The 27,178-nt window shown below is 33.7% G+C and overlaps 1 protein-coding gene and 1 pseudogene across 1 annotated transcript in view; both read left to right on the top strand.

The window, feature by feature from the left end:
- TOPAZ1 (testis and ovary specific PAZ domain containing 1) overlaps positions 1–27,178 on the top strand; it is a 63,331-nt gene that overhangs the window by 15,170 nt on the left and 20,983 nt on the right. The window contains 11 exon segments of the mRNA XM_011357481.1: positions 1,706–1,737; positions 4,429–4,493; positions 6,335–6,474; positions 9,962–10,047; positions 10,761–10,886; positions 12,379–12,442; positions 20,540–20,691; positions 20,887–20,979; positions 22,058–22,173; positions 25,943–26,009; positions 26,920–27,094. Of these exon segments, the coding sequence (XP_011355783.1) occupies positions 1,706–1,737; positions 4,429–4,493; positions 6,335–6,474; positions 9,962–10,047; positions 10,761–10,886; positions 12,379–12,442; positions 20,540–20,691; positions 20,887–20,979; positions 22,058–22,173; positions 25,943–26,009; positions 26,920–27,094 (1,116 nt within the window).
- LOC111738095 lies at positions 17,499–19,028 on the top strand (annotated as a pseudogene).

Below are 27,178 nucleotides of genomic sequence, written 5' to 3'. Positions count from 1 at the left end.
ATGCTTCCTTATCCATTTTATATTTATGTATGAATATATATTATGTATATATGTATGTATTCATATATATGTATATATGTATACATATATAATATGTATTCTGTCTTTTCCAGAAACTTTGTTTTTTCTTTCTCCTATGTATCAGTTAATACTCAGAATTCATATGTAACAGTTCTTAGGTTCACCATGGTAATAATCACTTAATGATTCTAGTTTTGAACCCTAGACAGTTAAAATGCTAGTGTACTTTATATTGTTAACTTTTCATTTTGAAATAATTGTAGGTTCACAGGAAGTTGCAAAAGTAGTAGAGAGAAGACCTGTATACCCTTCACCTAGTTTCCTCCTGTGGTTACATATTAAAGTACAATACCAGAAACAAGAATTTGACATTAATACAATGAGTGTACGTAGTTCTGTGTTTTATCAAGTGTACAGATTTTTGCAGCCACCACTGCAATCAAGATAATTATTCCATCACTACGATTTCCCTTATGTTACCCCTTAGTCACACCTCCCTCCCCACATGTAAGATCTCTAACCTTAGCAACCCTTAATGTTTTCCATCTCTATAATTTTATTTTGAAATAAAAGTGGATTCATTGGAGGTTGGCTAGATTATTAATTTTATTACCATTCCCAAAGAACTGACTTTGAGTTTTGCTTGTTGCTTTGTTTTTGATTTTACTGATTTCTGCTCTGATCATTTTATTCTTTCTTCTGCTTTACTTTGGATTTAATTTGCTCTTTTTGTAGTTTCTTAAGATCATAGCAGAAATCATTGATTTGAAACTTATTTTCTAAAAGAGGCATCTAGTGCTATAATTTTACACATAAATTGTGCTTTAGCGGCATCCTACATTTCTTTTAATTTTGAGATAACTGCAGATTCACATGCAGTTATAAGAAATAACATAGTGATCTCATGTACCCTTTACCCAGTTTCCCCCTACAGAAACATCGCAAAACCACAGTACAATATCACAACCAGAATGTTGGCATTATATAGTCAAGATACAAAACATTCCCATCACCGCAAGGGTCCCTCGTGTTGCCCTTTTATTGCCATGCCTACTTCCTTCCCTCCTATCCCTAATACCTCCTTAAGCCCTGACAACCATTTCTATAATTTTGTCATTTCAAGAATGTTATAGAAATGGAATCATATAGTATGTAACCTCTTCAGACTGGTTTTTTTCACGCAGTGTAATCCTCTGGACATTCATCAAGTTTGTTGCATATATCAGTAGTTCATTCATTTGTATTGCTTAGTAACACTCCTTGGTATGGGTAATCTGGATCATTTCCAGTTTTTGGCTATTACAAATAAAGCTGCTATAAACATTTGTGTACCGGTTTCTGTGTGAACCTAATTTTTAATTTCTCTGGGATAAACGCCCAAATCTGCAGTTGCTGGGCTTTGTGTTAAGCGCATGCTTACGTTTTAACTCAGGTGAACTCAACCTCCAGATTACTCCCCTGCGGTAGCAGGCAGTTGAAATCTTTCCTGAGTTTTTAGTCTTAGTTGGGCTGTTTGGAGTCTCCCTTACACAGGTATGGTTTAAGGGTCAACTAGAGATTTGGACTAAGTTTGTAAGCAGATTTTAGGGCTTCCTGTCTTAGGCTCTCTCCTTTTCAGGCTTCCCAGCCTTCCCAGTTTCTGACCTTGCCCTAAACTCTTTCATCTGGTTCTTTGTTTCAATAGGGCGAATTTTTGGCCTTCTCAAGTGGTTCCAAGTAGGGCCTGCCTTCAGGATTAAAGCCATTAAAAACAGGACAGTTACCCAGTGCCATCCCTCTTTCCAAGTGTAGTCTTGCCTCCAGAGTCTGCCTTTTCATATCTTTTCAGTATTTTCAAGCAAGGATTTTTGTTTGTTTGTTTTGTCAAGGACTTAATTGTTACCTGTAGGAGGATTAGCCCAATAAGAGATAACTCTGACATTTCTCAAAGTGAACCTATTGTGTATTCTTTTTAATTTTATATGAACAGTAGCATACCATTCTTTATCTTGCTTTTTCAAACTTAACATATAATGGAGATTGTCTCTTTTCAAAATACGTGATGATGCCTTGTTTTTATAACTGCAAAATTATCCACTGTATGAATATTTTTCTAAATGAGTCAAGTACCACTATTGATGGACATTGGTTTGTTCCCATTCTTTGCTATTTAAATATTACTGCATTATGCATCCTGAGCATAAGGCGTTTTACATATATGCAAGCATTTTTGGATTAATTCTTAGAAGTAGAATTGTCAAATTGGCCTACATAGAGATTGCTTTAATTTATACTTCCAACAACATTGGATCAGAATGCCAGTTTTCTCCCCACACACTCACCAATTCAGTATTAAATTTTTTTTATTTTTACTCATATTTCTATTTGTACAGATGACTTTTTGTTTTGATTTGCTTTCCTCATGAATCTAATAGTATCTTTTAGTATGTTTAAAAGCCATTTATATTCTTTTCTGTGAATTTCTTTTTTATGTCCTTTGCCCATTTTTCTTTTGGGATTATGATCTTTTATTATGGTAGGAACTTTTCATATATTAAGCATATTTGTTCTTTGTCTCATGTGGCCATACTTTTTTCTGTTTTTCATTACTTTTTTGACTTTGTTTACGAACTTTTTACCTTGAATGAGCTTTTTTTAGTCAAATCTACCAGTTTTCTTTTATGATATTCGAGTTATGAGTTATATTTAGAAAAACTCTTCCCCATTTCAAGCTTAAAAATTTTCTCTCATATTTTCTTCTAATGTTTTTTAGATGTTATTTATTATGTTTAAATTTTTTATCAATTTAAATCTAAAATTTATGTGGGGAGAAGGAATGTAGAAACAATGTAACCTTTTTTAATTTTGACAGATGGCTTTTGTGTACTTTGTATTCTCTTAACACATGGAAATATTTTAAATGTTTGTATTCAAACCCGTTGATACCATAATTTATAGTTTCTACCTTTGGCGTCATGCTTAGGCTTTTTCCACCCTCCAAATTATATAAATACCCACCTTTATTTTATTTTTGCTACTTTCAGTGTTAATTGTTTATTTAAAATTTTAATGAACTTAAAAAGTGTTTGGCATACAGTGAGTTGGTACCAAGCTTATTTTCTAGCCAGTTAACAAGCCTGTTATTCTATCATTTGCTGAATTATATCCTCACAAATTTCAAATGCTATTTTTAATATTTTCAAATTTTTATGCATATGGAACTTTTCCTTTACTTCTCTCTTGTTTCATTGATTGCTCAGATCATATACCAGTACCATATTGTCAATTAACTGGAAAATGAAAATAGTAAGGAAGACTTGCTTTAAGAGGTGCTAACATGTAATATAAATCTAAAACATTTTTGGCTGTCATTCTTCCAAGAGTACCTTAAGCTCATGTTGTAAAGTTTCTAAAATGTATTCATTAATTTGGGAGGAATTAACGTCTTTTCCTTTAATATTCTCATCCAGGAACATGGTATATCTTCCGGTTTATTAATGTTTCATATTTCTCAGGTGATTTTTGTAGTTTTCTTCCTAAGGGTTCTGATAGTATATACAGTATGCACCATTATTGTAAAATGATTATGAACTTTTAAACTAGTTTTTAAGAAAGTAAAGCCTAAAAATTCTCATCACAAGAAGAAATTTCTTTTTCTTGTATCTGTATGAAGTGAAGGATGTTAGCTGAACCTTTTGCAGTAGTCATTTCATATGTAAATCAGATTATCATGCTGTACACTGAAACATAGTGTTCTATGTCAGTTATTTCTCAATAAAACAAAAATTTAGTAATAAAACATTAATAAAATTTAAAAGACTAGAAAGATATAAGTAAAATATTAAGTGGTTATCTCTGCTCAAGTGATAGGTGATTTGTGGGTTTATTTTCTTGGTGCCTGTTTTTTCAAAAGTTTAATATTCGAGAATGTATACCTTTCTTATAGTAAGTAGAAAATCACAATACCCAAAATATTAACTATGAAATGTTTTAAGTATAGCATTAACTATGAAATGTTTTAAGTATTTTAAGTAATATTTTACATACCTATAAATATTTCTAATGAAAAATAAATTTATGTTCACAAATACCATCTAAAAATAAAAATTACTCAGCTTTTTTCCTAATGAAAAGAAACATAACTTTAATTGTCCATTAATAATAATTTGAAATGTTGGCTTGTATAAATAAAGGTGATATCAAAAGCCAAGCAAATATATTGATTTATATTAATTTTTCACTTAAGCAACAATGGAAATTTTTAAGTCAATATTCAGTATTTTAAATAATGTGGAATAGAATTGTTTTCTCGGTTGGCCATAAGCCAGTTGTTTAATTAACATCTAATACAGTCTAATAAATCGGGTAAGCCTCATAGCTTAATATGGAATATATATTCACCTATACTTTTTAACCATATCTTCACAGTGTAAATTTTCAGACAAAGTGACTGCTAAAGAAGAAAAAGAAAATATTCATGAAGTTTGTAAAAGGTCTGTAACATAATTTTTAATTATATAACTTTAAAGCAGTTATTCATATAATTTGTATCATGAATGTGCTTTTCATTTTCTGTGGTATGTACTTGGACTGCTGTGCCCTAAACGTACGTGGGTATTATTAATATGTCAGGTATACCTAGATGTCAGGGATATTTTAAGTTACTTTAAAGCTGTCACTGAGTTTTTTGAGCCACTAAAATGTTTTTTTGAGAAAGGAATAAGGAATAATGATAAAATAAAAGAATGTGTACATGACTTTTATGAAGGTAAGAGTGACTACAATCAGGTGAACATTGCAGTTTGCAGGTATTTTATGTGACTGCACTAATTAGTACTGAGAGTTACAGTATACTTACCAGAACATATATAAATATCAAATTTAGAGTTGGAGGGCACCTTGGAGATCATCTGATCCATCCTCCACCCCAGTTTTGCCGTCGAGGCAAAGCACACTCAGATCAGGTGATGAATATGTTCAAGTCATTTTATGTGAAGGCAGTGGTTTTCAAAATGTGATCCTTGGAGCAGCAGCACCATGTGGAAATTTGTCAAAAATACAAATTATTAGGTCCCACCTTCAACCTCCCAAATCACAAAATCTGGAAATGGGGCCCTTGAATTTGTGTTTCAACAAGGCCACCAGCTGAAATGGCTACATGGTAAAGTTTGGGAACCATTGTATTAAGGAAAAGCCTAGATAAGAATTAAATTGGCACAGGAGCTCAGTATGATTCATGACCATTTGGAGAACTTAAAGAAAAAGTGACAGGGTTAACTTTTTTCTATTGAACGCATTTAGCTTACAAACTAAATAGTGTCATTGCAGCCTGCAGAGTTTTATCATCACCTTGGCTCTACTGTAATCACCAGGAGTGTGACATTCGGCAAGTCACTGCATTGCTCTGGGCTTCAGTCATCCAATCAAAAATAAAAAAATTTTACTAGAGAATCTTGTCCATCTATAAAATCTCATAATTCCTATTTCTTTGTTTTATGTTACCACTTTTTTTTTTATTTTGAGCGAGTTATGTTGATTACCCATACCCATGAGTTCCCAAGTTAAAGAAGTAAATGTTTTGTGTAATTTTTGAACTCCATCAGTGCTACTAAGTTTCAACTGTTACAAGTGTAATCCCTTCTTACTATTTTTATTCACTTCTGGCCCGGGGAACTCCTGCTAAAAAAGCTTATTAGAATTGTTTTTAAGGTAAAATAAAAATCTGAGTGATCTTTCTCCTAAAAAGTAAATTTATATCTGTCAACTCTGAGATACTCCCTACCCTCACCCTTGCTTAAGTTATTTTTCTGGGTAAGTGACCTCCAGATTGTTTTTCTAAAATTGGTTATATAGGTTCTCACATAGTAGAATATAGTCTAAGCTGTTTAATTCAGCAACTGAGAACAATACATTTTTTATACCTTCTTCCCAAAGGATGCTCTCAAGAACATGTATAAATTTATTATATATACTTGTCCTGAAAATGTATAATTCATTTATTGCACTTGCAATAGTGTAATTGAATGATCTTTTTTGGATTAGAATGCTAGCCCAGTTCCTCAAACCTGTTGTCTGGTATCATCAAAAATACTTTGCTCTAGTTTCAACCCCACCACCTCACTCCTACCCTTACCCCAATCATTTAACAAGCTTTGGTTTTCTAGTTGAAAAGGCAGAAACAGTCTGTTGAAAATACTGAAGAATCATAGTATGATAATAGTATACAGCATATACATAGTATTAGGTTATGTTTCTACTTAATTCGATTCTCATTACTTTTATTATGTTTTGGGAATAAATTTAAATTCTGATTTTGCTTTTTCCGCTCACACAGCAAAGATTCTAAAAATGCAGAGATTATGTTGGGTGAATGTCAATTAACACCACTGGGCCCAAAACCTCTGTGTTTATCAGTGCCACCATTGAATCTGAGTGCTCATCAAGAAGACACATTACTGAAGCCCTGGATAAATGGTACTCTTTTCTTAATAAAATTCTGTTGTCTTTTGATAGTATAGAAACTTTATAGGAGATTTTCCTACCAAAAACAAACAAAAATCTATTGAAACAAGCATAGAATATTTTTAAATTAAAAGAGTTTTTGTGTACTTGTACTTAGTACTTTTGATGGAACAATTTCGGAAATATCTGTATTTATATGATAATGGTAGTACAGGTAAATTACAGATTATAGCTGATATATTCATATTTTAGTTGAATATCTTAGAATGTATTTTAGAATTTCTGTCAATTCTTTTGATAATTCGTAATGCTTTCATAAAAATAAGCTAAATTGAGGAATTAATTTAGAACAATAAAATCTCTTTGTATAGCTCACACTTAACTCTTTCATACCTTCCCATTACTGACTTCATGCCACCTGGCGTTGCTTACTATAGCAGCAAGCCCATGATGGTCATGTGTTTTATACTAAAAAGCCTTAGTTTTCATAATGAAAATTACTGAAAAGCTATACAGCAAAAACTCCAGCTTGTTCCAAATTATGTCCAGAAGCTGCCAAAGTAAAAAATGAAATTATTTAAAATAAAAAAACTTATTTTTATATTTTCAATTACAGTTGACATTTAATATTATATTAGTTTCAGGTGTACAGCATAGTGATTAGACATTTATATAACTTATGAAGTGATTCCCCAATTATTTTAGTGTCTACCCAGCACTATACATAGGTCTTACAGTACTGTCGACTATATCCACTATGCTGTACTTTTTATCGCCGTGACTATTTTGTAACTACCTATTTGTACTTCTTAATCCCTTTTATCTTTTTCACCCAGTCCCCAAGCCCCCGCTTCAAAATGTTCTCTGTATCTGTGAGTCTGTTCCTGTTTTGTTTCTTAGTTTATTTTGTTTGTTTTTTTAGCTTCCACATATAAGTGAAATCATGATATTTGTCTTTCTCTGTTTTACTTATTTCACATAGCATAATACTTTCTAGGTCCATCCATGTTGTTGCAGATTGCAAGATTTCATTCTTTTTATAGCTGAGTTATATTCCATTGTATATATGTAGTAGTTCTTTATTCATCTACTGATGAACATTTAGATTGCTTCTATATCTTGGCTATTGTAAATATTGCTGCAGCGAACATATGGATATATATGTCTTTTCAAATTAGTATTTTGGATTTTTTCAGATAAATACCCAGAAGTAGAATTACTAGGTCCTTCTTTGTCTCTTGTTATAGCCTTTGTTTTAAAGCCATTTTGCCTGATATAAATATTGCTACCACAGCTTTTTTTTAAATTTTCATTTTTATGAAATCTTTTTTTTATTCTTTTACTTTCAGTCCCTATATGTCTTTTGATCTGAAGTGGGTGTCTCGTAGGCAGTATATGTAAGGGTCTTGTTTTCTTATCTATTCAGCCAGCCTGTGTCTTTTGTAGCATTTAATCCATTTACATTTAAAGTAATTGTTGATAATACGTAGTTATTTTATTCATATTTTTTATTTTTTTTCCTTCTTAATGAAGTCCCTTTAACATTTCTTGTAATACTGGTTTGGTGGTGATGAACTCCTTTAGCTTTTTTCTCTGAGAAGCTGTCTGTCCTTCAATTCTAAATGATAGCCTTGCTGGGTAGGGTAACCTTGGTTGTAGGTCCTTGCTTTTCATCACTTTGACTATTTTGTGCCAGTCCCTCTGGTCTGCAAAGTTTCTGTTGAAAAATCAGCTGACAGCCTTATGAGAGCTCCCTTGTAGGTAACTAATTGCTTTTCCCTTGCTGCTTTTAAGATACTCCCTTTGTCTTTAACCTTTGGCGTTTTAATTTTGATGTCTCGGTGTGGGCCTCTTTGTGTTCATCACTCAGCAAGATGCACAGGGCCCACTAAGGCCAACTACCACCTGCCTAGGGCCTGCAGACATTTGAGAGTTTTTAAGAAAGACTGCAGTGCAGGCAAAGGCCAGCTGCCTGCTGCTGAAAGAGCCTCTGGTGGTATGTGAGTTGGGTGGGATGGGGTCTCATAGTCATTCAGGTGGGATAAGTGGTGTTCACCAGCTTAATACAGATTCAGATTTGGCTCCTGCCTGTAGGCTTTTGGGGGAGGGCTCAACACAGGGAGGTGGCTGCCCCTCCAGCCCTCATTCTGCAGCTACACAATTCAAGTTCTCCCTGTATGTTTCTGGTGCCTTTCAAGCTGCTGTTTCTTTGCTAGAGTTTAAGGCGAGTACCTGTAAGTCTGTGTATGAGACCTTTAAGAGAATGCCTCGGTTTCTAACAGCCTTCCGTCTTACCCAGACATGGAATTACCACTGATTTTCGCAGCCAGATGTTGAAGCACCAGCACTGGTGCTTCAGGATGGGGAGCCCAATATGGTGCTAGAATCCCTCACTCCTCAATGGAGACCTCTGCAGCTGAGATATTCTTCCCGATTCTCAACCACCACACGTGGCTGTGTGACCTGCCTGGTCCACATCTCTGTCCCTCCTACCAGTCTCGACATAGCTTCTTCTTATATTCTTAGTTATATGACTTCTGTTCAGCCAGTCTTCAGATGGTTCTTCAGGTTATTGTTCTATAATTTAGTTGTAATTTTGATCATGAGAGGAGGTAAGTACAGCGTTTACTTCCTCTGCCATATTGACAAGAACCTGATCAATAAAAAAAATGTTTATTTTATCTCTAGGAAATTTTTTTTAATGTCCTCTCATTTCAAAATACCAACATTAAGTGATATGATGTATGATATATTTGTCAGCTCAAGCTGCCATATCAAAGTACCACAGACTGGGTGGCTTAAACAATAAAAATTTATTTCACATGGTTCTGGTGGCTAGAAGTCCAAGATCAAGGTTCTAGCAGGCTTCAGTTTCTGCCTCTCTTCCTGGCTTACTGATGGTTGCCTGCTTGCTAAGACCACACATGGCCTTTCCTTGGTGCATGTGTGTGTGGGGAGAGAGAAAGCAAGCTCTCTGGAGTCTCTTCTTACAAGGACACTAATTCTGTCAGATCAAGGCCTCGTTCTTATGACCTCATTTAATCTTAATACTTCCGTTAAAAACCCTATCTCCAAATAAAGTCGCATTGGAGGTTAGGGCTTGAACATATGAATTTGAGTGAGAGAACACAGTTTACTCCATAGCACCTGGGTTTGTCAGTAGTTGTCTTCCCTTAGAAAGGTTTATTGTGTATAGTACTTGTTTAACTTATAGAGACAATCATTTGAATGTAGTGCTCAGTACTTCCGTGTAAAGCTTTTAGGAAAGTATCTTCAGCTTATAATTAAAAATTTCAGGTCTAGAAATACTTAAGGAGCACCTAAGATGTAAATCATTCTATATTTCACAGGAACACCTATGGCAGCACAGCCTGTGAACTGAACATGAATAGTCCTGCGTGAAACTTTAAAGCAGATAGTAGTGATCATTTGTTTCATTGTTATGAAGAGAATGAATTGTGACCTATTGGTGTGTAATGTCATTCTTAATCATTTCTAGATTTCAGATTTCTGGGAAAACATTCTCTCCTAAAGTTGCAGAATCCTGAAACCTGTGAAATATTTAAGAGGGAAAAAAATGTAGGGGTAAGTCTCCATTTAAAAAAATGATCCTATAAAGCAAATACTTTGGGCCTTTCTGGTTGTATTTCCTTGACTCACTTTTTTAAGCAGTTTCAGAATATTATATGGATTTCGAATTGGAGTTAGCGGTAAGAGGCAGAAAATGAGTAATGATTCAGAGGATATTCACAAATAACGTAAGAGGTTGAAAGTGAAAGAGGGGATGGATATCCAAAATAGAAAATACAAGATGAATATTTTCTGTGATATAAGGGAAAGCTAGTGGTATAGAGCAATCTATAGGGAAAAGTCTGTTGTAAAAAAGCTTTGACTCTGTCATTTGCCTTTTTCTGTTAATCTGAAAAACTAAGGAAAATTTAGGTTCTAATAAATACACTTGAAATATGGTGCATATCATAGTAGAATTGACTTTTTGTGAAAGCAAACAGGGCAGTTACACGAGAAGGAAGATGGAATGTATAAACTTTTAAAAAGATGTAAAACAGTAACAACTTCGATGGAGTATTTTACACTAAATAGTAAAAATTCAGACAACTAACTTTAAATTTATTTTTTTCATTTTTAAAGATATAAATTGAAGTTTAATTTCTTTAATCAAGTCGGCAATTTATTTTGATACTGTTTGGGGTATATATTTGTAGTTGCTTCAAATGCTTTCTCACTTGATTATAATAAGTGTTTTATAACTAACAAAGAGAATTTTTCTAATTTTCTAGGTGTTCCAGAAGCCCCTAGGTTTGATAATACCCCATAGATATTGCAAATTTCATTTTAATACGTTACGTGGCTGTGAGCGATCACAATGCAAGTTTGCTCATGTGCCTGAGCAAGGGGATGAAAAGGTAAAATACATAAAGTCTTTGAAGTAGAGATTGTTTTTATAGCCATCTCAGTCATATGTTTTAATGTAGATTTTCATTGACTCTTGATAGATGAGCTTTGCCTGATTTTGTGCTTTATATAAATGAAATCATACAATCTGTATTTCGTTTCTGGCATCTTTTGCTCAATATTTTTGAGATTCATCTATATTTTTTTACTCAATTGTAGATGTTTCCTTCTTATTGCTATATAATATTGAATATTTCATTGTGTGCGTATATCAAAATATATTTGTTGACAAATATACATTTGAGCATTTGGATAGTTTCTAAATTTGGTAATTACAACAGCGATGCTGTCAGTGTTCTTCTACATGTCTTTTGGTGAACATATGTACATATTATGATGGGTTATACTTAAAACTGGAATTGTTGACTCATAGTGTCTGCATATGTTCAACTTTAGTAGATACTGCCAAACATTTCCTTAGTGGTTTACCAAGTTATACGCTCACCAGCAATGTCTGAGAATTCTGGTTATTTCACATCCTTCCCAGCTCTTGGTATTATCAGCCTTTTAATTTTAGTCATTTTGATTGGGTGGGAAATGATGCCTTCCCTGATGATTGATAAAGCTGAGCATCTTTCAGAATCTTTATTGGACATTTGGATATTTCCTTTATGGAAATATCTAAATATTTTGCCTATATTTTATGGGAGTGTCTTTTTCCTATCCATCTTAAGAATTCTTTACATAGTGTGGATGAAAGTTCTTTGTTGGATTTATATTGCAAATACCTTTTACTACTTTACAAGTTGCCTTTTCACTCTCTTAAAGGTATCTTTTGATAAATAGAATTAATTTTTATACAGTCCAATTTTGCGTATTTTTTTTCTTTTACGGCACTAACATTTTGCATCTTGTTGAAGAAACCTTTGCCAAGATCATGAATATGTTCACTTATTTTTTTCCTTTAAAAGTTTTATTTTATCTTTAGAACTCTAAGCCATCTAGAATTGATTTTTGTTTATGGTATGAGAAGGTCAAGATACATTTTTCTTTCCTCATGTGGATCCCCAGATTACTCAACACCATTTACTAAGAAGACCATCTTTTCCTTATTGCACTGCAGTGTCACCTGGTCATAAATCAGCTGATTGTATATGAGTGGGTCTATTTCTAGAGTCTCTGTTCTAATCCTTGAGTCAGTAATGGTTATTTTTGTAAATAACCTAAATAAGGTTATTATAATGTTCAAGGATTTTCTAATCTCCCTCAATTGCTTGCTAATTTTGATTGTTTCCATGACTGTTTCTTTGACAGTTTTTCTATATGTTTTTGTAATTAATTCAGTATGCTTTCAAATCTGTGAGTTAACCTAATGTCAGCTTCTTTATTCCACTGCTTTAAGTTCAGTTTTAAAATTGGAATAAGCAGAAACATAGGATTGAAATTTATGTAGTTTTTATGAAATATAAAAAGGTAATTTTATATTTTTTGTGACTTATGCAGATTTGCATGGATGTGTTTAAGAAATACATAAATATCAACGAGCTATGTTTGCTACAACGTGCAGGTATGAGAAAATGGAATGATTACTATAAATTCATTAATGCATTTCAAACAATGTGCTATCGTATTTTATAATTTGAAAGTAATTCAGTACTTTTAAGTATGAAACCAAATGCCTTACAGTAGCTCTGTTGGTCTTAGAAAGTATTAAAAGTGTTATTTGATTTTTAAAAAATTGTAATCCACTTAACATTAATACCCTTGCATACTAATATTTTCATGACCTAGAAATTTTATTTACAGGTATAAGACAGAAAGTAGGATATTGTTAATTGGCTTAAAATTTTCTAAAGAGATCTTTCAGAAACTAGACCATCCCTACTTCTTCATTCTTCTCTTTTTATATTTACCCCTTGTAGCTGGTGCACCATCCCTACTGAATTCTGTGCAATTCCCTAAAGAGATCAGTCTGTGTTATAATATCAGTGCCACCGCTGCCACTGCTCTCTGCTTGGGATGACTTTCCATCCCCTTTCCCTGTAGCAAAGACATATTCATCTTTCAAGGTTTAGTCATAGGAAATAAGATTACCTCCTTTATTGGCTCTTATCTTACTCCACAGCCTCATCTCATTCTCTACCTCTATCTCCCCCCTACTACATCATGAGCCCCAAGAGGAAAGGACCAAGCTTTATACATATTCGTCACCCAGACACAGCCACTAAAGCCACATAGTATGATGGAAATAGAACGCTTTAGCTTCATATTCATCTGCTTGAAATCTTATTTGTCTAAAAACAAAACCTCTGACAAGTTTATTATTGGTTTTTCTGGTAATATCATCTCCCCCAAAATTAGAGGAAGCATCAGAGAGAATTGGTAGTCTGGACTTAATCTGATTATAACAAGGAGAAAGCAGTTAAGGTAGAAGTAATAGGAGCATATATAGGGAATGCATCCAGTCACCTGAGGAGTTGTGATAGCCAAGGAAGAGAAGCTACATATGGTTAGATGTGGGTAAATATTTATATTCCAGAAATAATTCCATAACATGAGATGTGGAAGAAAAGAAGATGACATGGAAAAAATACAAAACTTCCAAAAATGTAATTCTGATTGTGTGAACATCCAGTATGATAACAGGAAAAATATATCTGAATTTAGTTTTAAAACAAATACAGAAAATAAAAATAAAGACCTACAATGAAGAACAATGTGGGAAGTTGATTTAGAACCTGTGGAAATTTTTTGGTGTGAAAATAGACTCTTACATGAGTGGAAGGAATAGATAGCTCAGAATATACTCAGTATGAGGTATGAAGAGGTTTAGTGTTTTGAAAGATTACAGGGTTTGGAAAAGAAAGACTCATTTAATGAATGATGTTAGGATAACTGGATAGCAACTTAGAGAAACTCTGAATATCACAGGTAGAAGGTAGCTCTGACTACTCAGACTCTCCAAAGAGGCTTCAGGGACCACCTTGGTGCACTGGGGAAGCACTCAGAGTAAAACTCTCCATCCCCCTGCTTACCTATAGGTCATCTTTTATCTGCTTTATATTTGAATTTACATGTAAAATTCTTTTTAAAGAATTTAAAATTCTTTAAATTTTTAACTATTTAGAAATTTCAAATTTATAAAAAGTTGCAAAAGTAAAAATAATACAAAGAATACCCTTATATCCTAACTTTATCATTTGCACTCATTCTCTCTATCCCCCTTCCCTCTGTGTGTGTGTGTGTGTGTGTGCGTGCGTGCGCATGTGTATTGTGGACATGCATTCAGACGCATACACATTTTTACCCTGAACCATTCAAAAATAAACGATATACAGTGTGGCCTTTTACCCCTAAATACTTCAACATCTATTTTCTAAAAATAGGGTATTCTCTTCTATAACCATGCTACATCTATCAACATCAGTAAATCTAACATGGCTACAATACTTTTGTCTAATCTATATTCGTATTCAGATTTTGTCAGTTAACCCAATAATGTTCCTTAAATATCCTTTTCCTTCTAGTTCAGGATCAGATATTACATTTAGCTGTCATGTCTCTTTCCCCTCTTTTAATCTAGAACATTTCCATAGCCTTTCTTTGACTTTTGTGTCTGTGATAAAATATACATAACATAAAATTTTCCATTTTATCATTTTTAAGTGTACAATTTAATGGCATTAAGTACATTTACAATGTTGTATAACCATCATCACCTTTATTTCCAGACTTTTGTCATTATCCCAAACAAAAAGTTTGTACCCATTAAATAATAACTTACCCCTTTCCTCAACCCCTGATAACCGCTATTCCATGTTCTGTCTCTATGAATTTGCCTATTCTAGGTACTTCATATAAGTGGAATCATACAATCATTTGGCCTTTTGTGTCTTGCTTATTTCACTTAGTTTAATATTTTCAAGGCTCATCCATGTCGTAGTATGTATCAGAATTTCATTCCTTTTTATGGCCGAATAATACTCCATTGTATATATTTACCACATTGTTTATTCATTCATCTGTTGATGGACACTTAGGGTGTGTCCATCTTTCAGCTATTGTGAATAATACTACTATGAACATTGGTGTACAGGAGTATCTGAGTCCCAACTCTCAAGTCTTTGGGATATATATCTAGCAATAGAGCCATAGGTACTCTTTTATCTGTTTTATATTTGAATTTTCACCTAAAATTATCTTTCTAGAATTCTTGACTAAAAACAGTTGAAAAACTACTGCTGCTTAGCATATGTATACCTAAATGAATCGGTATGTTATATTCACAATTCAGTAGAAAGAATTAAGATTTTCTATCAGATTTTTTGAAAGATGATAATTCCTGAGTTAATGTGATAAAATTTATCTTTTGTGCTTCCTTTGATTAATTTAAACTGAAAAATCTATTAGCTCAAATATTTTAGATTTACCATTAGTAACATATATAACATATTGCAATTTTTAAGAATAACAAGAGTTCAATCAGCTATTCCCAACAACATGAACACTATTTCTTCTTGTAAGAATTAGAAATTGATCTGGAGAGGAAAATCCAGTGTTACTGGTTCACCAGAATTGTGTGTGCCTAATCGAATCAAGGAGTTAAAGCACCCACTTCTGATGAGTGACTGAAGTGGCATTATGAATTGATAAAGCTTTTTTAAAGAGCAGTATAGGAAGACGGCAGGGTAGGAAGCACCAGGAATCTGTCTCCTCACCTAAACAATTGCACTGAAAGAATTTGTCTGATGTAACTGTGAACTCTGAAGTCTGTTGAAGGTTTGCAACTTCCAGGAGAAGATTTGAATGGTATATTGTGGTTAATTTCAATCAATTTCAGCTCTTAGTACAGTAGCAACTACCCATCCCTCATCTCCAGCCATGTGGCAGGCAGCTGTGCACCACTGCCTAGAGATGCTTACACATAGCTTATGGGAATCAGAGTGGGCAAAAAGGACACTGTCCTCCAAATATCAGGGATCCGAGCTCAGATTACCATTTCTTATTGCAGAGGTGCAAAGAGATGGGCAGCTATTGTTGTTATACTTCCTTCCATTGTTATAATCCTCACCCCCTCCTACTAAAGTGACTTTCAGAGGACTTAAAGGGCTAGCATCCTTTTTCCCTCCTCTTCATTTTTCTCTCTTTTGCCTTTTGGGAGCCAGACATTAAAGACTAGGACATTTAAAACCAAAAAAAACTGCATATACAGGGAAAATTTTAAAGTGACCACATGTGCCTAGGGAAAGGCCCAGAAAAGATCTAAGAAGACCTTAAGTTTACACTTCAGGCTGATTTCTCCCCCACAGAGACAGACTACAAAAATCAAAAAGAAAAAAACGATAAAATGATAACCAAAAAAAAAAAAAAAAACAACAAACCTTGGGGAAAAGAGAAAATATGAGCTCTGTAGTTACATTATTAGATTCAACTGCCCTCTTCAAAAAGTCAGAAGGCATACAAAGAAACAGGAAAAGTAGAGCCCACTCAAAGGGAAAAATAAGTCAATAGATATAAAAGACTTGATGGCAGATAGACAGTGACTTTAAAACTGTCTTTAAAGATGCTAAAGAACTAAGGAAGATGTGGAGAAAGTCAAGAAAACATTGTATGAACAAAATTAAAATGTCAGTAGAGAAATAGAAAACCTAAAAAGAAACAAAAAAATCTGTAGCTAAAACGTACAATAACTGAAATGAAAATTTCACTGGAGGGATTCACAGTTAGACTTGAGCAGACAAAGTAATCAGCAAACTTGAAGATAGGAATGGGAATTACTGAGTCTGGGAAATAGAAAGAAAATTGAAGAAAGGTGAATACAGTCTATGGGACCTGTGGGACCCCATTAAAAGACCAATATACACATTGTGGGAGTCCCAGAAGGAGAAGAGAAAGGGGCAGAGAGAATATTTGAACAAATAATGGCTGATAACTTCCCAAATTTGATGAAAGTGATAAATACAAATGTCCAAGAAGCTCAACAAACTCCAAGTAAGATGAATTCAAAGAGACCCACACTAAGACACATTATAATCAAACTTTCAAAAGACAGGGAAATCTGGAAAGCAGTAAGAAGTGAATCATCACATACAAGTATCCCTCAGTAAGATTATAAGCAGGTTTCTCATCAGAAACTTTGGAGACCAGAAGGCAGTGGGCCAATATTCAAAGTGCAAAAAAGAAAATATCTCAGTTTTACTATATCTAGTAAAACTTGCTTTCAAAATGAGAGAAATTAAGACACTTACAGATAAACAAAAACAGTTCATTGCCACTTCACTTGCTCTGCAATAAATACTTAAAGGAGGCCTGCATGTTGAAACGAAAAGACACTAGGCAATAACTCAAGGTTATGAGGAGAAAGAGGGATCGCAATAAATGTAAATACATGGCCAGTTGTAAAAACTAGTATTATTATAACAATGGTTTGTAAATGCATTTTTTGTTTTTTACGTGATTTAAAGACTAATACATTTAAAGAAAATAACTGTTATTAGTATCATCAAAAAGTGTCATACTGGCATAAAGACAGATGTAATCCAGTGGAATAGAACAGAGAGCCCAGACATAAAGCCTCACATATATGGTCAAATGATTTTCGACAAGAGCGCCAAGACCATTCAATGGGGAAAAGATAGTTTTTTCAGTAAATGGTATGGAAAACTAGGTAACCACGTACACAAGAATAAAACTGAACTCTTACCTGATACTATATACAAAAATTAACTCAAAGTGTATCAAAAACAAAGTAAGACCTACAACAATAAAACTTTTAGAAGAAAACACAAGGGCAGAAGCTTTGCGACACTGGTTTGGCAATGACTTTTTTGGATATGACACCAACATACAGACAGCGAAAGGAAAAATAGACAAATTGGACTTCATGAAATTTTTAAATTCTGTGCATCAAATGACAGTACCAATAGTAAAACAGCAGCTCAGAATGGGAGAAAATATTTGCAAATCATGTATCTGATAAGGGATTAACATCCAAAATATATAGATTTCCTAAAATTCAACAACCAAAAAAAACCTGATTCAAAAATAGGTAAAGGACTTGAATAAACATTTCTCCAAATAGGATTTACAAATGGCTTATGAGCAAATTAAAAAGATGCTAAACACCACTAATTATTAGAGAAATGCAAATCAGAACTACAGTGAGATACCACCTCGTACCCATTAGGATGACTACTACCCAAAAAAACAGAAAACATGTCTTAATGAGGATGTGGAGAAACTGGAACCCTTTTGCACTGTTGGTGGGAATGTAAAGTGGTACAAATACTGTGGAAAACAGTGTGCCAGTTCCTCAAAAAATTGAAAATAAAATTACCATATGATCCAGCAATTCTTCTTTTGGGTATATACTTAAAAGAATTGAAAGCAAGGTCTTGAAAGATATTTGTACGCCCATGTTCATAGCAGCATTATCCACAATAGCTAAAATGTGAAGCAACCCAAGTGTCCATCAACAGATGAATGGGTAAGAAAAATGTGGTTTATACATAAAATATTATTCGGTCTTGAAAAGGAAGGAAATTCTGACATGTGCTACAACATGGATGAACCTTGAGGACATTATGCTAAGTGAAATAAGCCAGTCACAAAAACACAAATACTGTATGATTCCACTTACATGGGGTACTTAGAGTTGTCATAATCCTCAAGACAGAGTAGAATGGTTGTTGCTGGGGAGAGGGGAAGAGGGGAGTTACTGTTTAATAGGTAATAGGTATAGTTTCTGTTTCCATTTTACAAGATGAAAAGAGTTATAGAAGTGGATGGACAACATTATGAATGTATTTAATCCCACTGAAATGTAACACTTAAAAATAAGGCTTCCTTCCACCATGGCAGCCCCATGGCTGTGGGCCTCATCAAGAGTCTCAAGGTGACCAAGAACGTGAGCGGGCCGAGGCACAGTGGCCACCACTTCCCAAGCACAGTAGGTTCTTGCAGGACAGGATCCAAGCAGCTTGCAGCTTTGCCCTGTTGAAGCGGCGTGCCCTGGAGCTGCTCAAGCTAAGGAAAAGGGGGCCCTGAAGTTCATCGAGAAAAGGCTGGAGACTCACATCCATGCCAAGGGAGACAGAGGGGAGCTGAACATCGTCTTTGCAGCCATGAGGAAGACAGCAGCCAAGAAGGACTGAGCCCCCTTCCTTATGTAATAAAGCCTTTTCAGCAACTCAGGGTTCCTGTATAGTGGGGTGGGAGGTCACATCTGGCCCATCGTCTACTTGAGACCCCTTCCTGGAGCTCAGTGGCGAGGGGCATGGTGGTGGGCACAGGAAGAAACAGACAGAGACAGTACTGGAAATGTTATTTAATCATAATTAAATAGTTCATAAATGCCAGAATAGAATAATTAAGATAGTAAATTTTATGTATATCTTACCACAATAAGAAATTTTGGGGGGAAAAAGCAATGTAGCAGTGCATGTCAAAAGCTGTTAAAGTATTCAAATCTTTTTCAGCTAACAGTTTAACCAGAGGAGAACATTTTGAAAGGAGAAATTACATTAATATTTTAATTACTTAAATTTTAGAAGTATTTAATGACAGAAAGGAGAATGTGTTTCAATTAGTGGACTACAACACTAGCTAACATAAGTTCTTTGCAACTATACCTTTTTTAAACATATGCCATTTCCATTTTATTAATAATTTGTAGTAGCAAACACTGAATTTCTCATGTTATCACTTGATCTGCTTCTTACATAGGCAACTGTGTAGATGCAAACTGAATAGCCAGAAGAATTAATCTGTAGGCGCCCAGGAAAAAGATTGTAGTATATAAAGAGACTTGAGAATCAAGTTGAATATTATTATAGTGTATTATTAAAATTGTTAAAAGTTATAACTTCAACATTAATTTTTCTGTTATGCTATTGAATTTTATTAGTAGCTACTGACTTTCCCAGGCAACATCAAATAATCCAGATAATAAGTATTTGGGGCAGAAATAATTAACACAAAACCCAAAGTAATTTTTCTAAGGCAGTTTCAGCTAAGGTGCATGGATTTTGACCTGGGAAATTTTAGAGTGGGGAAAAATAACCAATGAAGTAATCCCAATTAAAATAATTTTAGTGAAATTAATGAGGAAAAATAGGAAATGGTTTAAGCGTTATATAGAAAATTGAGTAAGGAACTGAATTGACATTAAAAACTTTCTCAAAAGAAATTAGTGTTTTAATTTTTAATACACTGTTCATAATCATAAACTTGAATAAAAAGTATCCCCAGGGTCAACATGTTAGTGGGGTTAAAACATCGAGAATGGGTATGTGTCAAAATAGTCTGCATCCACCCCCAAATTATACATTTTTTCATACATGACCAGGCTACTACCTGAAGTCTCCCTGAGAGTGTGGCTTTCTGGGTATTCATATTGAGACCATGATGAATGAGGCAATTTGGACCTATTTTTTTGTGAACACATGAGTTAGCTTCCAGTCTAGTGCCTGATATGTTATTGCCATTAACTTTTGCTTTAAATTATTTTTATCAAATATTTCTGATACTGGAGAGATACTTTTCAAGAAAATTAATTCGTACTGCTCAATCTTTAAATATAGAAAAATAATCTAATTTAGAAAAGATGACTATCTTAAAAGTAAATGACTTTAATATATATATATATATTTTTTTTTATTTTCAGTAAGCATGTTTATGGAGTACTACAGAAGGTTTCCTCCAGGTGAACACTTTGATTTACAAGTGCTAAATGACCTTCTAAATTCTTTACTCAAACATTGTTTATTGAAAGAAGTTTTTCAGGTAGTGAACCTCAGCATAATGGTTAAAATGCTGGTAAGTAACCTGAAAAAAAATTTTTTAATATTTTAATTCCTCTGTTCTCTTGTTTGTATGTTTTAGCTGTTCAATTTCCATGTTTGTTGAATACTTTCTAGAGAACACTTTTGTTCCTCAGCATAAACGAATTTGAGAAACTTAAGGTATACTGAAAGAAGACATGAAATGAGTGTCATTTTTTGTTTTATCTAGCCTGCTGTGAAAATATTACTAGAAATATTTGAGCATGTGACAACTATGAAATTAAGGAATGCTGTGCCTGCTTTAATTGATATCTTTTGCAAGGTATGGTTTTATTTTATCACTTTTATTCTCTGATAGTGAATAATCAATGAAAAAATGATTTAGAAATAATGATTTTCAAGAAAATGATTTCTACTTACATTCTGAAACTGCCTTTATTCACATTCTTGATGCCAAAGAATTCTATTTTCAGAAATGTTTGTTTCTTCTCCTAAACAGGAATTATAAGCAGACTCCAGTGACTGACAGGCCTTCCCCTTAAATAAATAGTTCCAAGCACTCCAGATGACTTCTTTCTGATTTGTAAACTATCCTCGTAGCTACACCTTAAGGACGATTAAAAAAAATTCTCCTCTTACAAATATTTAAGGTCATTTATAACAAAAATAAATACACAAATCAATATATAAGTAGAAAATCATTACCAAAACAAAGAAAGGAGATAGAAAAATTGTGGCTAGGAATTAATTAATTTTATATTTGGCTTTAAACAAAAAAAAAAAAGAATTTTTATGGCTCTAAAAATGTAATTAATATTTTTACTTTTGTTGAATACTTCCCAGTATTTGGTACTATCAAGCCATCTATTTCAGAAAACCCCCGTTTTCTTTAGGAAGCAGCATTGGAATTATGTAGCAGATGAACAAATATTTTAGAGAACACCTCTAGTTCCATATTACAAAACATTATAGAGTTACTTGCCTGGAAATATTTTGACTCCGATATTACCGATCACCCACAGTAGTTGTAGAAAACCATAGTTTGTTACTTTTCAGGAAGTTTCTCATCAGGGATAAGGTATATACCAGTGGTATACTAAAAGACAGAGTGAGTACCAGAGAAGAGAAGTGACAAAACAGTTAAGATAACTTGGCGAACAGGAAGAATGTTCAACTTTTGAGTTCAAATTATCATTTTCATTTTTGTTTTAAATTCTTGAAGTAGGGTATCTCATTGTGGTTCTCAAATATTTAAAGAAAATGTGCTTAAATTTATTTAAGAAATTTTAATTCTACTTGTCTTTTTCATTTCTTCCATCAGTCTCTTAGTAAAAACACACATTGGTTTTCAACTCATTCATATTTTTATAACAGCAACTACTTTTTTTCCTCTTCTATAGCTTGTTGAAGCAGGGATGGTGCTTGACCCAGAACACTTTAACTATATTGTTAAGCTCTTATACCAAGTACAGGCTTCCAAACAGGAAATAACTGCAGTTCTGGAAATGAAATCCAGGTAAGGAAAAAGGCTAAAATATGTATGTTTTGATGGGGTCTTATAAAGGATGAAGGCAAAACACTTATTACTGGTCACATGTCCAAACATCTAGATAGTTGCCCACCGTAAGCCCTCCTCCCATCTCTTGGCTAGTCTTAGTCATATTGTCATTAGTCAAGCTGCCTCTAGCCAGCCCTCCCGGCCAGCCTCACCAAGCCTTTCTCTGTACCTAATTTCATTTCCATGCCTGATAAAAGGAATCTCTTATCCTGTTTCACAACTTATTTCCCCTTGACACACACTCTTACATGAATGTAAATTACCTTAATTCTTTTTTCTTTTTCACTCTCTTTCTTATGTTAGCTAAATAATATAATTTAATGCCTCTCCTTCATTCTTTCTCTCACTTGTTTGCTTTCTCTGTTCAGCTTATGGGCCTCCAAAGGCCTTTATAAAAAAAAAAAAAAAAACCTATGATAATTATGAGTAGTACCACAATATACCTGTACTGAGTAAAAGGAAAGCCATTGGTTTTGCAAAAATTTTTAAACTATTACATACATAGAGAAAAGTCTACAGATTATAGGTATTTAAATGAACCATAACTTTTTAATCAAATCAGATTTGATAAAGAGCAGATGATATCAACCACCAAAGCCCAGAGAATGCCCAGAAAGCTCCTTTAGAGAGCTTCCACAGCTGCCATTATCTCATTATCCTCTACTACAGAGGTTTCCAGACTGTCTTAGTTCAGTGTCCATAGGCCACAAGAAATAGGTTAATATTCTCATTTATTAAGTAGTTAGATCCAAACAAGTTAATAGTTGTAGATTGACAGTGTCTGACAGAAGCCTCTTGAAAATTTTAAATAATCTATAGGCTTGTTCTAGTGCCCTGGATGCCAGGGCACACGATGAGAGAATTGCAGGAATTCTGCTAAGTAATATTATTTCCCTTTAAGGAATTGCAATAATTCTACTAAGTAATACTATTTTCCTTTAGTCACTATCATTGAAGATACATTTGAGTTTTTCAAGTTCTATGATTTTTTTTTCATTTCTTTAACTACTGATAATAATATTTGAGTTATCTACAAAAACTATGACATGAGGTTAAAAAATTAAGACAACCTAGAAAATAAATTTTTTTTAAAAATGCAATTTGTCTAGCACAGGGTTCTGGGATATAATCCATTTGTAAGTAGGGTGCATCGATATTTTCTTCCAAACATTAAGTCTTTCTTCCTGGGCCATATGCTAAAAACTTCGCATTTCCAGGCAGTGACAGCTATGGCGGAGAGCTTGAATGGCTAGCAGATGTCAGTCTCCTGCCAGATTCACTGACAGCTGGCACAAGGGAAGTGGGTGCATCCAGGCTCAAGAGGAGCAGCAGAACCCTTCTGCCCAGGACAGTTAGTTACACGACTCCACCCTTCATGCAATGACTGGGAAAAGGATCTCTTGGTATAAGAAGAATCCAGACAAATCAGCCGTAGTTTTTAAATGATCAAAGTGACACAATCAGATAAATATTTTTACAGTTTATCTTACAGCCCCTAATTTTGAAAATTGTATCCTTATACACTTTGCCCCTTCCTATGCTCCTTCTTCAAAACAGTTGTCTAGTATTTTTTCACATGTATTAACATTAGTGACCTATTTGATGGAGAGAATAGGAAAATAACTGTGGGTAGTTAAAGGGTGTGGATTGTGCTTGGGAGTGTGGACCCGACCTCAAGGCAGAGGGAGAAAATTTTAGTATTTATTATTTTATATTTGAATTTTTCTGACACACTTTGAAGTAATTACCCTTTTCTGGACTAGGGGAATGAGTTTTAATGGACACTCATACTTTGATTTTGATGATAGTTTTTACTTAGGTAGTTTATAGTTCCGTTGAAAGGCTTTCACTTTCAGTAGATAAGGCTGCTACAAAGAATTCTAACATTTACATTCAGGATATGAGTGAGAATATAAGTGTATCTATAATCTAGGAAGTTTGTTAACATATTTAATGACTTAAAATTTTTTTATTTTGAAATGGTTTTAGATTTACAGAAATGTTACAAAAAATAGTATAGAGACTTCTCATGTACCTTTCATCTAGCTTGCTTTCATGTTAACATCCTACATAATAACAGTGTAATTATCAAAACCAGGAAATTGATTGTCGTATGAATCATTAACTAAAGATTTCACTGCATCATAGTAGGGGTACATGGTATCAAAATATCTTACTCCTGGTTAAGTTAACCTTGATCACTTAGCTAAAAATGTTATCTGTCAGGTTTCTACACTATGAAGTTACTATTTGTCCCTTTATAGTAAATAAATATCTTTAGCATTATGCTTTATCCTATCTCTTCCAACCTTCATACATTAATTTTAGTATTCATCAGTGGATCTTTTCGGCAAGGTACTACTGTAACATTTGCCCATTGGTGATTTCATATTTTCCCTATTTCTTCTACTTTTATTAATTGGAATTCTTCAATAAAGAAGAGCTGTCCAGAAAAAAAAAAGAAGGAAAGAAAAGCTGTCCCTTCTCCATTTATTTACTTATTCAATTATTTATATCAGTTTGAACTCATGGGTATTTATTTTATTCCATGGGATATATATCATTCCAAACCTACTATTGATTATTTTGATGCTCGAATTGTTCCAGATTTGACTTTTGGTGCCTATATCCTTTCATCATGTTCTCTTCATTTTTCTACTACTTCCTTATTTTTTGGAGCCACAAAGTTAAGTCTCATCTTCTGTTTTTAACGGTACAGTTCAGTGGCATTAAGCACATTCACATTGTTGTACAGCCATCACCACCAACCATCCTCATAATTCTTTTCATTTTGTAAAACTGATCTGTTTGTTAATATTTTATCTAGTTTTTTTGCATCATCATTATGAATGATGTTCTTTAGTTTTCTTCTTTCGTCCTTTCTTTATCTAGTTTAAGTATCAATTTTATACTTGCTTCACAAAAGGAATTAGGAAGTGGTTATTCCTTTTTAATGCTTTGTAATAATTTATAGAGCATTGGGATTCATTACCATAACTGACCCATAATTGGCTGATATGCAGTATTCTTAGTTCAGTGGCACCTTCCTCTTTCCCCTTGTTAGTGTTTTCCTCTCTCCAATTGCCAAAGGACGCTTCTCCTTTTCATTTTTGTCCTTTCTTTCCCAGCAGATGTGTTTCAAATTGCCTTCTATAAACCACATAAACTTTTCAGTTTCTGCTGTGGGTCTGTGTTCTGATCTACCCAGACACTTTTTTCAGCATTTTCAAACTTAGTGTGGATTAGTCTTTGTAGTGGTATTTTTAAAATCAATATTAGATCCCTCTGGTAATTTTCCTTTTTGTTTTCTTCCTACAGATGTTTTTGCTTTGTTTTTGTTTATATCTGACTTGCTTGTCACAAATCTTTGTGGAGCAGTGAGGGTGGAGTGGGAACAGTAGAGATCAAGTGCTGGGATTTAATATTTTTTCTCTTTTTATTCGTAATTATTTGAAGCCTTGGCATTCTCTGTCTTCAGGTTAGACTGAAGGTATGGTTTCATGTGGACTTTGCTTTTTCCTTCTTGTTGCCTATGGTTTGGGGAAGAAATGGTTTGAGGTAGGTATCTGTGCAGTTGCCATTTTTTGAGCTCTAAAGAATTTGTATAATATATTACTACATTCTTTTTTTCTCCTGTCTCTTAGGTATAAACGGTAAAATAAATGAATTAGGAGCAATAGTGACTTTTTGGAGGGTGAACTTAATTAACTCTTTTCTATTGGTAAAGGTTACAAATGAGGCAATTTAAAAAGAACTGGACCTGTGATTTAGAGTCGGCCTTGAATGAAATAGAGGTATGACACTTATTTTGTAAATAAGTTGCTGGGATCTTTGAAAACCAATAGCAGTAAAGAAACTTTGAATAGTAACCGCATTTTAGGAAAAGTTTTAGAAATGTAGCTGTTACACAGAAAAACTGCTCAAGAAAAAGATGTTTAATTTTTTTTAATACTTTGAAATGCAAACATAATTTTTGGAATTGTGGACTATTCTGAAAAGAATTCTGGAAATAATCACTCACTTTCAAAGTTAACTTACGTTAAGGTATAATAATCTAAAGCTTAGCCTTTAATTCTTGTCACTGAACAGACTCCCTCAGTGCACAAGAAAGTTCACTTACCTGTCATGATCCATGGATGGCTGCAGTATGTGAAATGATGGGGCGGGGGGCGGCGGGGGCAAGATCAGTGTGCACTCACCAAGAATTTAGAGTATAAGAAATAGAAGACTGTCAGGATGATTTTACTTTTTAATTTAAGATTGTTTTTGTATGCATCTAGCAATTATTGGTCTAAGTATTTATATCTTCGAAACCAGTTTTTGTTGGTTGGTGTGGAAAACTATTTTTTAGTTTATAATAGAAAATAAGATGGGAAGTTTACTGAAAATTTTTTTGTAGCCCCTTTTATAGAAGAAATTCTATAAAATTTATCTTCACTTTGTGGGTGACATCATTAAGTATATTAGGAAATAGATCATTAAAAACAATGTATATTGCCATCTAGAACTTATAAAGGCTCTGCTGTAGTCAGAAAAGCAAATCGTACAATAGCATGTTATTGATGTAACATTTGTCAGTCAGTTTATAAGATTTGCAGGGCTTATGTCATTAATTTCTATATATCTAATGCCTGCATACGCCTACTGATAATGTTTGCATAAATGACAGCTTGCTCTCTTTTTTTGTTTTAATAATTCTGATAGCATTGTAAAGAAAAAGGTGACTGGACCAAATTGGGAAATTTATACATTAATGTAAAAATGGGCTGTGAAAAATTTGCAGATTTCCAGAGATTTTGTGCTTGTATTGCTGAAACACTAACAAAAGACTATAAAGAAGAGAGACCAGGTGTTCCATTTTGTGAATTTGCTGAAACAGGTAAAATGTCACTGCTTTGGTCTGAGTCTTAGGGGTTAGGGTGGTGCGATATTCTTAACAGCAATGTAAAGCTCTGAATATTTT

Source organism: Pteropus vampyrus, unplaced genomic scaffold, assembly GCF_000151845.1.
Source record: "Pteropus vampyrus isolate Shadow unplaced genomic scaffold, Pvam_2.0 Scaffold35, whole genome shotgun sequence".
Taxonomy (NCBI): Eukaryota; Metazoa; Chordata; class Mammalia; order Chiroptera; family Pteropodidae; genus Pteropus; species Pteropus vampyrus.
This window is presented reverse-complemented; position numbering and strand designations above follow the sequence as displayed.